This window comes from Meleagris gallopavo, chromosome 2, assembly GCF_000146605.3.
Source record: "Meleagris gallopavo isolate NT-WF06-2002-E0010 breed Aviagen turkey brand Nicholas breeding stock chromosome 2, Turkey_5.1, whole genome shotgun sequence".
Taxonomy (NCBI): Eukaryota; Metazoa; Chordata; class Aves; order Galliformes; family Phasianidae; genus Meleagris; species Meleagris gallopavo.
This window is the reverse complement of record NC_015012.2, coordinates 24476898-24490252: the sequence shown is the minus strand read 5'-3', so window position 1 is coordinate 24490252 and position 13355 is coordinate 24476898. Positions and strand designations below refer to the sequence as shown.

Below are 13355 nucleotides of genomic sequence, written 5' to 3'. Positions count from 1 at the left end.
CTGCAGAACAGTTACATATAGTGTATACTCCACAGACATAAAATGCACTAACCAACTAACTGAATTAACTGAGTAGTCAACTATGAAAGCTATAAGTTTATATTGAACAAGTGCCCCTATTTATGATTTGAAGGGTTGGTTGTTTTTTCCCTTTGTTTTGCTTTTAAATCTCCATGTCTGATACATCCTCTAAAATAAATCAAAACATATCAGAGTATCAACTTCTGTGCCTAGCATTCTCTTACTGTGAGCCATCTGTGGATCTCTAAAAAACAGATGAAAACAAAACAGAAAGTAGCACTTGAAAGTGACAGTAAGACAGTGAGAAAAGGTTGACCTAGCACAACTTTACCATCCAACACATTTGCATCACTTTGGAAATTAACCAAGTAAGCAACTCAGAACAAGCCATTGTCATAAGGTACTTGATAACAAGTTATCATGTACTTCAAAACACCCTTTGGAACTTGCAACTTACGAATGCAATTACATACACACCACTGACATAAAGAACCAAGTTAGTAGAACAGCTTCAGCACATAGTTCTTTCATTGTAAGTCTCAAAAAGATCTCCTGGTCTTATTTTAAAGGATTTTTTGTTTGTTTTGATAACTCTGCAAAGACTGGACAGAACTACTAACATTTTACCAATGCACATGATCTCAGCATCCTACACGTGTAAAAACAGACTACAAAAATTATATATATGCAAGTATTTAACTGCTTTTGAGCACAGACAGAAATGCATATGAAAGCCATCAAACAAAACCAAGGAAAGCAATCCTCAAACAATGTCTTTTACTCTAAGCCAAATCTGAAAATGCCTGTATCAGAGCAGAGAAAAACCTGCTCTTTTAAGGCTTTGATGGGATAGTTCCATCAGCTTGAAATCTAAGAATCAAAAGGGAACAAAAAAAATACTGTGTTGAACTGTGTACATTCATGAAGAATACCCACCCACTGATAAGATGTTCATACCTTACATATTTTTCCTAACTATTCTAATTCTTTAGCCCTTTTTTCTTTCAGTGAAAAACACTTCTGTTCACTACGTGAACCTTTAAAGAGGACTGGCGTTTTATTTATTTTTAGGAATCCAACTTCTTTCTAAATGATTCTCCACTATGCAGTTTGGTTGTTTGAAGTGTTTCATTCAAGCTTCTCTACAACTTTTCTGGACTAATAATACTCAAGGCACAAATGTAGTTTAATAGCTTTTTTTTCTATTAAGGAGACTACATCAAAATGACAATTTTGTAGAATTTAAGAATGAAAATAATTATTTGAGAAAAGATAGAGGTAACAATTTCAAATTTTTCCAAGCTGTTCCCTTTTTTTTCTGTGATTCTTGATAGAACTCTCTGAAATATACTAGCACTCTTCCTTGCTAAATCTTAATGTTTGAAGGTCTTGCATTCTATCCAATTAGCTGAACACAGAATGACACAAGGAACTCAAGTAAGAAAACAATCAAGAATAGCTGAAGCAACAGAAATTCAGTCTTCAAAGCAACTGGTTTCTATTGACTACTTATGCTGAGCTATCGTTTCAAACTACATTCAGAATGACTCTGCACAAATTCAGATTCCAAAGTCTCCATCTTATGTTTGGTGTGTATAATATTAGTTAAAAGTGACAACGTGGTTAAAATACATCTCTGCTAAGACATTTTTTTGATCATCAGAGCAGTAACTCTACCATGCAACAATAATGCCTAATTATTAGTAAACAGTGCTTCCTACATCATTTCCACATTCAGATGATCTAACCTGAAGTTACTTAATAGCTTTACTATTAATCTTATCATTCACTTACAAAAGCAACAAAATACACTGTAATCCTATGTATTTTTCAACCATCTGCAAATTGAGAGAGGAGCCACCAAGAAGTCAGGAGTGCTAACTCCATAAGCACCACGTGTACACCTAAGTGCTGACAGCGAAGGTAACTGCTCCTGGCTCTCGCCCAGAGCCTATTAACAGCTCGTGTACTCTTGTTCAGACACAGGAAGATAATAGTTATTTATCTTAACTAGAATCATCGAGAAAGTCTGGGACGTAAGCCAACTTCTGAGAAATGTGTCTAAAGTTCACATTTGAAGTGACCATTAGATCTCAATGATCTCAAAAGAAAAAAGAAATAGATAAACCATTTCAATTTACATCCCATCTAAACCACATGTGGAATGGGGAGAAAAATCAGCCCATACACAACACCAGCACATTCAAAGGTAACTGTGTTATGGTCTGAAGGTCTTCACATAGATTTTCAAAGATTAAGGTTTCTTACATCAACCGTCTACATTCCTGGGACATAAACAAGAAAAAAAGTAATTCTAAGTGTACCTCGTTTGGTTACATATGACTAATAAAATCTCACCTAGACAAAGAACACAAGTACAGTTGTCTCTCTGAGATGAAAAATTAAATGCAATCTCTACAGTAAGTGTCATTTATAGCATTCAAGTTAGTATCAAAAAATCCTTGTACCTAAGTGGCAAAATTGACAGACATCCACGGCCATCAGGTTACAATGACAGCACTAACATTTTTATGCTAACTGCTGCATTCTACACTGAATTAGTTATGCAAAGTTATGAGTGAGCTGTAGTGTTCTTCATTTGTTTTTGTTCTACTTGTTTCACTGTTTGCTCTAATACATACACACACAGAATTTTCCTGAACTCATCTGATTTACAGTGCAGGATTACTTCTCATTCATACTTAGTCCTACTTATTTGAATGTGAACTATTTTCTAATAAGTAGGTCCAATCAGTCCTTTTCATATCTATCCATTAAAGAGTATTGAAAAGCCAGCGGGTCTCAGATTTTAACAAAACCAACATGAAAAACAGGTGGAATCTATTACCCATGTGATAGCTCTGAAGTCCTGTATTAGTAATCCCAATCAAATGCTTTCGATTTTTAGTAAAAGGAAATTAGTATTTTACCTCTACAGATTATAGACTCCATGCCTGGCTGCCTATAATGATTCAGGAACCATGTTGAAAAAATTTTTGTTAGGCATGCTTTCTTTTTTAAAAATAAATAAATAAATAAATAAATGCTCAAGCTCAGGCAGACACCCTCCAGAGACCTGATCTATGTCACAGAGACCTCATTACAGTCCCAAGATTGCAGGTCAGAACCAGTAGGAAGGCACCAAAGTCTCAAACATCTCGAGTCCTAAGTTTGAAATCTCATGGACCTCTGCTGAACAGTTGTGCAGTATCTGCTGAAATTGCACATCTCATTGTGAACAAAAGCACCAACAAGACAGCAATACTGCAATACAGCAGTCACTCAACACCTACACATCTAGCGCAAACACATCTAAGGCAGCTGCATAACTCATTGTCCAAATACAGAGGGACCACCTCTATAAAATATAGTTAAACCTGAATAGAGTAGTAATCAAAAACACTCTAATCCCATCTTGAAAGAAGTCAAAGGGTTCAAATCCTCTCGACTTCCTTCCTCGGCCAGCACGTTCTTCAGAAAAAGTGCTGTCGTGACAGACCCAGCAGCTGAGTTAATAAGCTATATTATACATAAACACATGACAGTTCCTCAGTGCTCTTCTGATGAGATTACAGAAGTTGAAAAATTCATAGCAACAAGGTTTTTAAAACCTCTTAAGACTATTTCTCTCTAATGATGCTATTTCACAGTATTAGCCCAGTCACATTTGTAACATCAAGACAAAACTGTTCCAGAAACAGTTCTTCCCATGCCTGAGTTGCCTCCACAAAAGCCTGCCCCAATATGCAATCAGTATTATAAAAACACAAACGTTAAGCATTGACAATGAACTCCAGTCAGTTCTACCAAACAGAGCTATATCTGGGTCACTACATTAACCAACAGTGAAACCTAGACCTAGAAGCTGCTACACACAACCAGCATGTCAGACCTCAGAACAGCCTTAACTGTTGATAAAAAAGATTTTTAATTAGAAACAGCAGTCTGAAAGTCTGCTTCAAATGTCAGTTCTTCCAACACAAAGAACATGGTAGAAAAGGAAAAAAAATATACAAGTGCTAGTCTTTCATTCCCAATTAAGCTATCTTTCCTTTAAGTGTTTCTGCTAAAGGGAAGATGCTGCATTCAACGCTTGGGATAAGTAAAACCAGTAAATGGGTGAAATTAATAACTGAACAGGTTAGTGATCAAGTTTACTCCTCCATGAAAATTCTACAGGATTATACAACTTTTATTCACAAACACATAGACTTATATTTCAAGCATTCAGAATCCAAAAGGGTGATATAGAATGATATGAAGGTCTTGCATTCAAAGGAATTTTGATCAGTTATCTGTAAAAGTTTACACAAGTTATCTTTCAAGCTGGTATTTTAAATAAACTCACAACTGTGTTTAACAGAAGTGGTTAAACAACTTGCCAGCTGTGAATCCTTTAATGAAGAACTGAACGTTTTTCTTTCTGTCAAGCTTTCTCGAAAAAAAAAAAAGATGCAAATACCACAAATATCCTGTTAATGATACTTTATAAGCAAAATATTAACAATACCATTATTTTATTAGATGACACAAGCCTCTAAAAGGTCAGTGGTTGCATATTGTCTTGTAATGACAGAGGTAAAAGCCTCAAGTTTACATTAAGAAAACACATGTAAGTATGTAGCTTACAACTTCTTTCCTGACAATGTTTTTCCTGGTCATAGCACCATGGCAGCTTTCAGGGCTTTTGTTTGTTTTTGTTTTCTCGCTCAAGAAGGCTATGAAAGTATTTCTAATGAACGAAATGGATTTCTTACCTTCAACCCGTGATTCCAAGTGCTTATCCAGCTCTGCATCTTTTTTCACTGCCTCATCTGAGACCTTAGGAGCATTTGAAAGACAAACTAGTACAATACTCATGTTATCACGACTCCCCTACGTGACAAAGAAAAAAACAAACAAACAGTTAAGCTTTTTAGATTTGTCTTTCATTTTCCTGTTCTTGTCACCAATCATATTTTCACTTGTTTCAACTATGGTATTCTAGATCTAACTGGGAAAAGGAAGCCTTGCAATACGACAGAACTTTGATTAATAAGAATCTTTCTCTCAACTAAACTATTCGCTGAAATTGAATTTTAATCATCCTACTTTCCATTTACTGTTTAAGTTGAAAACACTTCAGGCACTTATTTATGTCAGTTGTTAAAAAATACAACTTTTTGAACAAAATAAGAACTGTAGAAAAAGATTTAAGACAACTGGTAAGATATTTATACAGTCATTTAACGTTAGCCTTAACCCAAATTAACAAAAACATGTTGGAAAATGAAATGCAGAATATTTATTTTGAACTACTAGAATAGTTAGCTCCAGCTAGTAATTTACATTAGTCTGAGAACATTCATAAAAGCATGCTCATCAGAAAACATCTGTGTCACATACACTGCAACTTAAGGGAAAGATATAAATTACAAAATAAGAATTCACTTAGTATGGCCAATCTGATCTCACAGACTATCTTGTAGTCAGCAGTATTAGCCAAAAGCTTTTTCAGGTACCAATTTGAATGCCAATTCTTCACTTGTAAGCTTCAATACTTCTTTCCTGGTCTTTTTTCAAAATTACAATCCATTGCTAACTATAAAAATACATCTGCATCCAATTATCCTACAAGGAGACTGAATAAAACTAATCTAAACTCCTAGTTTGAAATCTAAGCTGTCTTTTTTTCCTGTATGGCTTTCTACTCTTGTATTAAATATGAAATCATGATCTAAATAGCTCCTCCTCATCCAAACTCAACCAGGAATTCCAGTGTCATTTAGTCGCTGCAACACCAACCTACTGAGTAGTTCCTATCATTTAAGATAAATCCTGAAGAAATTAAGTAAGAATCTGATATGATAATAAACTCCTTCAAAAGTACACATGCCCACATTCCCTTCCTGTATTACGCATGTATATGTATATATACACACATCACAGAATGGCCAGGCTTGGAAGGGACCTCAAGGATCACGAGCCTCCAACCCCCGTGCCACACGGAGGGCCACCAACCTCCCCATTTAATACTAGATCAGGCTGCCCAGGGCCCCATCCAATCTGGCCTTGAATTACCTCTAGGAACAAAGCACCCCACAAACCCTTTTCTGGGCAGCCTGTTCCAGCAGATAATATATATATATTATAATATATATATATTATTTTTTTTTTAAACAGCAGATAATACTTCACATTCTGAAGACAAGACTGTATTCTAATCTCATCACGCCTTGCACAGATTCAAACTTCAAAAAATAAGCAAAAGGTCAGAGCTCAGTTTACTGAAAGTGTACTAAAAGGACAAGCCATTAACAAGACTAGACAAGCGCTGGATCAGAAAAGCCAAGGTATTTAATCCAATTATACAACATATGGCATTACTGAAAGAAACTACTTACCCTTCATTGTTAAAATTTCTCAGAACTGCCTGTTTGGTCTATTGCCTTTATATGCAATAATAAAAGCTGCACTTCTCAAGGAATGCTTGGAAATGATGAATCTAAGGAAGATATGCAGACCAATAGCTCCTAACGAACTCAAAGAGTGCAAGCAAACTCTTGTATCTGAGTAGTTTTTCTTCATATGAGCTTTCACAATTAGCTGAGTACAGAAAAGATAGTAAAACACACACTCTATGCAAACAAGAGCAACTGCTCAACTGAGAAAAGCAATGAAAACCAGAGACCTGTCACAGAATCGATCCCTTCTTAAAGACCTTTTGAAAAAATCATTTTAAAAACTGAAACAAAATTTAGAGCTGGAACTATATGCAAAAATTATACTAAGGCTGTATTTTTGCAATTGCAATCAGAGGATGAGGTTGTATATTCTTCAAAGACACACAGTCAAACTGGTACTGAAGTTTGAGGGAAAGAAAAAGGAAAAGGGGAAGATTAGGCTGTTAACATTACACCTGTCTGAATAGAAGACAGAATTAGAACATCTGCTTGGAGAAAACAGTTACATACCTTATGTAAACAAGTGTCCACTACCCAATTGCACACTTTTTCCAGGTCATCTGATACTTCAAGTCTAGACTTAACAAATTCACAGAGCTCTTCGTTGCTCATTACATCCCAGATTCCATCACAAGCCAAGATGATAAACTCATCTTCTTCTGCCCTTAAAATTTCACAAACCTCAGGCTCTGGAGAAACAAGTTGTTCTGTAGGGCCTTTACCATCAACACATTTGTAGTCATAGTCCCCCAGAGCTCGAGAAACTGCCAATGAACCATTGACACGCTGAATCATTACACTGCCTCCTGCATTCTGGATTCGCTCTTTCTCCCTCGGGTTGCAAGGTTTGTGATCCTGTGTTGAAAAACAGACTTGTCCATTCCTATAGAGAACAGCACGTGAATCACCGCAATTGATAAAGTACACATGCTCAGGTGAAATCATAACTCCCACTGCTGTTGAGCCACTTCTGTCCATCCCATTTCTGAGGTCTGAGAAATTGCGCATATACTCATCAATTTTCAAAAAGCCAGTTCTGATTCCACTCTTGACATTTTCCACTGAAGGTTCAAGAGCAGATCCAGGTTTTTCTGCTGCCCTAAAGTCTTCATTGTTAGTGATGTGTTCTAGTAAGTGTGTGGAGCAATAATTTGCAACACGAGATCCTGCATGACCATCATAGACAGCAAAAAAGGACCAGTCCTCTAAGCCATGGGGAATACCTACAACAGCTGTGTGAGCATCTTCCATTTCCACTCTCCATCCCTGCATACTGCTGAGGCCGTAACGCAAGCCATTCCCTGCACCATGAGCATTATGTTTTTCAGTTTTTGGCTTATCCAAAAATGCACCCATGTTTATGCAATATTGAATCTGGAAAACAGAGAAGAAAAATCTTATTTACAAAGCCACCATTCTATATAAGTTCAGTGTCAGTTTTCTTCTCCCTCTGCTTTCTTCATTAAAGAAGTAGTTATAAAACATGCACGTGTAAAAATCAACAGCTATAAAGGGAAGAGTAATTAACAGATTACATTGATGCAGTGGCAACTTACAGACTTGTTTGCTTTTTTTGTGTGGATGTGTTTTGTTTCATTTTGTTTTTAAGACCTATTCATCAGAATTGAAATGTGCAAAAAGCTCTCCATATGAACACACAGTGATGGCATAGTTCACATACCTTTTAAAGCCCTGCCATTTTTGCCATTCTCCGTCAAAATCTACTCATACTGGGAAAAAAAAACAACCCATATTACTCCTATTCCCTTTCTAGTTTCAGGCATGAAGAAAAGCTAATATCTTTAAGTAACAACTGCTCTCATTAGCTATGCATGTACTGTGCCACTTCCGTAATCTCAAAAAGCATGGCAAAGTTGACAGTAGAAGAACATAGAACATCTATACCAAAGAAAAGTATGATTACAATGCTTCCAAAGAAGCAAGAAGCCAATTGCACTTTGATCCAAGAAAAGTTTTCACAATATTGTCTTAAATTATGAATTTTTAAGTTAATAAATGCATTGATCTTGATTTTAAAACACATTCAATTAAAATAGATATGTTATCTACAAGAAAAAAAAAGCTTTCCACAGAAAGTTAGTTCATCAACATTTGGAAAAGATCTGCTTCAAAATACGTAAGAAGCATCCTGAAAGAGTAAGCTTGCAGGTAAAATATAAGTATCTATAAGCGAGTTTTTGAAGACTTCTGATTTCCTCACCTATACAAGACCAGGCCTTTCTACGTAGGCCTGACAAACCAACTTCTACTTTACAAAGTCAGCAGGAACATGCTCTTTAATCCACAAGTTCCATACTACCTTTCTGAGAACTTCAGAAACTGAGACAACTTCCAATCTCACTAACAATGATGTCTGCCCCATGAAACTCTTAGTGACTGGCTGTAGCCACCCATCAAAAGTCTGAGATAATTCTGCCACAATTGATCCTGAGCTAGTCAGTCACAAGGTGTTTCATACACTAGCACATGCCAAGCCTGCAGTCGTCATGATCTGGTTTCAGAATTTGTTACTAGGTCAGAAAGAAAGATTAAGAATTCTTTAGCTCTTTCATTCCCCTCCATTAAAGACATTTTCAGCTTACTCTGACAGCAGGAAAAGCTTACAGTTGGATTCCTCACTCCATCCCGCCAGGGTAACCTTAGAACTGCTATGCAGTCAATCCAAACTTCATGCCATCTCTCTGCTCCAGTGGCCTCCACGAAAAGGGCTGAGGACTTACTGCACAGACTAAGACTTAGCTCACCAGCTATAAATCTTTTGAACTCTCTTTCAAAAAAGACTTAGGCAAATTTCTCCAAATACTGAAGCAACTCTTCACCTGCCTTGAAAAGTAAGTGTAATTTTACTGTCTATCTTAATTCATGTTTAATGTTCTTTGATTCAAATGCTATTAATATTATGCAGAAGGATTATTGTGGTTTTCTAACAAGCTATGAACATCATAAAGAAAAAGGTAAAGAAAGTCAAATCAACTGAGAAATACCAGAATTCATATAGCTCTTATGTTCAAGTACCACGTTATATTCTAAGTTCAAGTCTTGAAATTATCTGTTCCGAAGAGTCTCTCAGAGACATGGAACAAAACAACAATCAGATTCCAAGTTTAGACAGATTTTCTATGGAAACTTTTCTTCAACAATCAGCTGGAAATTAAGGTTTTGCATACATTCCCCTCTAGCTTGGTTCTGAAATACTATCACGACTGTAAATCATTCACACCTATTAGCAAGCTCTACAAATGTATAATAGCTGATTATCTCTAAGTACCAATATTCTGCTATCAGGAAGTCTGATGTTATAACAGAAGTCTTGTACTCAGTAAACTGTCTGAAGGAGATATTAAAAAATAAATAAATCGTGACACTAAAGATGATATCCTAAGCTCTGTAAATGCTTCAATACGAGCATTCCATTCAAACAAGGCACATTTCTCTAGCTGCAGAATCTACAGTAAAACCAAGTTATCATGAAAACACACTCAAAAGTTAATGTCAATTTGTTTTTACTCCAAATAAACAGGAAAACAGTTCTCAGACTTTAAAATTCACTTCAAGTGACAATTAACTGGGACATCTAATACAAAAAACAAGACTGACTTCAAATCAGCAGATAATGTTCTCAAACCATTTGAGATATGCTTTGAGAAAGTAATGCTTCCTATTTGATTATGTCAGCCAACAATGTCAGAGGTAGATGCTGGTGGTACAGCAGTAGAGGTGAACCTTCCCAACAATATTCCATTACATGTTGTTGCTATGTGACAGACTGCAGCAGGCTGACAAATTGGTGTCTGACATGGAAGTGTGTAAGAAGCAAAGGTTTGACATTGAATTCCTCTGTGTGGAAAAAATTGCACAACTGACATTCACTGATGCTTGCAGAACATAGATGGAGACATGCGAACAGTGTTTCAGCAATGGCAACAGTGGGTCACCTTCATTGGTGCATTTCCCATGAGCACAGCATGTAGGCTCCTGTTCATTTCTGGTGAAAATGCATAGCTAATGATGGTGGCCATGTTGAAAAATAGCACTTTGTAGCTGTTAATGTACAATACCAAATGGTATTATTGTTCTCTTTGTATCTGTTGTAGTTTCGACAGAAATAAATAGGAGGCATTACTTTTGGAGACACCTACTCACAGCTGTGTAAATATCAAAACTCATCTAATTCCAAAAGCCAGTGACCACAGCATTAACCATATATATACACACACACACAGATACACACACACAGATACACACACACAGATACACACACACAGATACACACACACAGATACACACACACAGATACACACACACAGATACACAATGTAAAAAAAGAATCAAAGCACGTGTTCCACATCCTAACTTTACCTATTTTTTAAGTAGCTTCATTTCTTACAGGTCAGAAGGAATAAAAATAATAATAAAAAAGAACTTATTATATTTTTAAATATTCTAAACATACTTTTTAATGTTACAAATACTTTTTAAAAATACAAATAATAAAGGATGTTGAGATTGACTTATAATCAGTAAGACAACATTAAGGCTAGGTATCCAGCTTATGGCTGGTCATAAAGAAGACACCAAGCACACACAGAAGACCTCTTTCTATCACTGTTTCTATTAGGCAGGCTATATGAAGCAGAAGTTGCTTTGACGATCAGCTGAAGAAATAAACTGTTTTAGTGAGCAAAGAGATGGTGACTAACTTTTTAAAAACAGTACGCATTCTTCAGACCAAGAATGGAAACCCTAGGATTCCCTTTTTTGCAGTAATTCTCTCACTTCTGGGAAGGAAAAAACCACACCACCACCTGATAAGTGCCAATTAATCACTAACAATAGTCTTTGGAAGGCCTTCAACAGAAGCTCAGCAATATGCTGCTGTGGCAGTAACTCCAGCTCTCTTACGATCTTCAATCTCTAGTTTTAAATCAATAGCTAAGACATTTCCAAGAGAGTCCAGCGCTGTCAGTAGAAGCTGACACACCTTTCCTGGGGTGAAAACCTAATCCAAGACTTATTTATCTTAAGTCCAAACATGTACCTGTCTCTCATGTTTTCTACTTGATCCAAATCTTACAGGGAATGCAAGCAATAAGTCTCTATTTTCAATGACAGAAAGCTTGGGATCACTTTTTTACTCAAAAAACACTGGCACTGCATAAATTTACATTAGGCAAAGTTAGGCAAAGAGCTACTGAAATTTTGAGCAACAGCTCTACTTGAAGTCTGGCAGTAGCAGCTACTGTAACTTAAGTTAGTGCAACACAGTTTCGAAGTTCTGGCAGAGTTGACCTGTTAAGAATGAGATCTGAATATTTTACAAGGAAAAACAGTGATTGACTGTAATATGATCAATCACTACGAAGTTTGAGTTTTTGTTTGTTTTAAATCAACTGTAGCCAGAAGAAGCTGGGGGGTCAAGTGAGGAAGGATCCTGGCAGCATAGCTGACCAAAGATTCATTTTGTACTGATATAAAGAAATGGAATATCAAGATAAACCTTTAATGTAACACTTATACAAAATTTACCATCAAAAACTTCTCCCGCCAAGGTTGTATGAAACAACTCCAATAGGCTTTTAAATCAGGATACTCATAATTTGCCTAGTTAGTTCAATCATCAGTCAGGATCATCGAATCATAGAACTGCTCAGGTTGGAAAAGACCTTAAAGATCATCAAGTCCAACGGCAACCTAACCATGCTACCTTAACTCTAAAAACCCTCCACTAAATCACGTCCCTGAGCAAATAGGATATATGCCTAGAATCTGCAGCTGTAACTCTGAAATGAATTTATGTAACTTTATTGTTTGGAGGAGGAGGGGTTGGGATGAGGGGGCGAAGGGAGCGAACCAAAGAAATCCACAAAGGAAGCAAAACTGTTTTTGAATCAGCCATTTAAAACAAAGAGGTAAGATTGCAAAATATGCTTTAGCTACTTGAAGGTAGTCTGAAGGAATGAAACAATCACAGGTAGTATTTAATGTTGTGGATTTACATCTGTTTCCAATGTCCATAGAAATACCTGAAAACATAATTTGCTATGCTTCAGCTATTCCCCACTACTTTGTGCCAGCAATTTCCTTTCTTTCAGAACTGCTGGCTGAGATGTTTCTGCTGTTGCTATTTAAACTGTTTCACTAAAGAGGTGCAAAATTAGCTTTAATTTAATTTTAGAACCCTGTGACTTTGACTGCAGTGAATTTAGAAGCCAGCAGCTCAGACAGCAGATCCAATACAGGAATAAACTCCAGTAGGAAAGACTGTGGGATTGTGTAAAAAGGCACACCAGGACTTAGGTTAGGACCTATCACCTTTTTAGCAAGATTGTAACTTCAGGCACACACATATGCTTGTGTTCCACCTGGCAGATGAATTTTAGATGACTTGATATACCAAAAAAGTGGGGTTCTAAGGTTGCCATCAGGCACGTAATGCATGTAAATAATCAGATTATTATATTGAAACACTGGAGTTTAATCTCTGGAGTACATTCAGAATTAGGTGCAGGGTAGGTATAACTAAGTTACTGACAAAATACAGTAGAGCTAAGCAGAGAAGCACTAGGAAGCCAAGAACTGTGTTCTGAGATTTGGGAATAACAACAACAACAACAAAAACCAATAAACCACAAAACATCTTGAAATAAGAAGCTAGAAAAGCCTTAATTTGCCCCTTGACGGAACCAGTCATCAAGGCACAGGGTAAGGAAAGATGAGCACCTCTAGAAGCCAGCTTCACAGCATTTGCAGCTCAAACCTATTTAAATTATGCTCACTCTTGCGTAATTTTGTAACTCTTGAGAACCTAAGCTTAAAAACTGGTGTGAAGTAAGATTACACACACACACACACACACACACACACACACAC

General features: G+C 36.5%; 1 protein-coding gene across 3 annotated transcripts in view; it reads right to left on the bottom strand.

Moving 5' to 3' along the window:
* The window catches only part of PPM1B (protein phosphatase, Mg2+/Mn2+ dependent 1B), a 42350-nt gene that overhangs the window by 16311 nt on the left and 12684 nt on the right, over positions 1-13355 (bottom strand). For all 3 annotated transcript variants that reach the window (XM_010706774.1, XM_003203900.3, XM_010706773.2), the window contains exons 3-4: positions 6975-7838; positions 4779-4896 (exon numbers count right to left, since the gene is read on the bottom strand). In XM_010706774.1, coding sequence (XP_010705076.1) covers positions 4779-4896; positions 6975-7820 — 964 coding nt within the window. In that variant the 5' untranslated portion in view covers positions 7821-7838. The remainder of the gene's footprint in view (positions 1-4778; positions 4897-6974; positions 7839-13355) is intronic.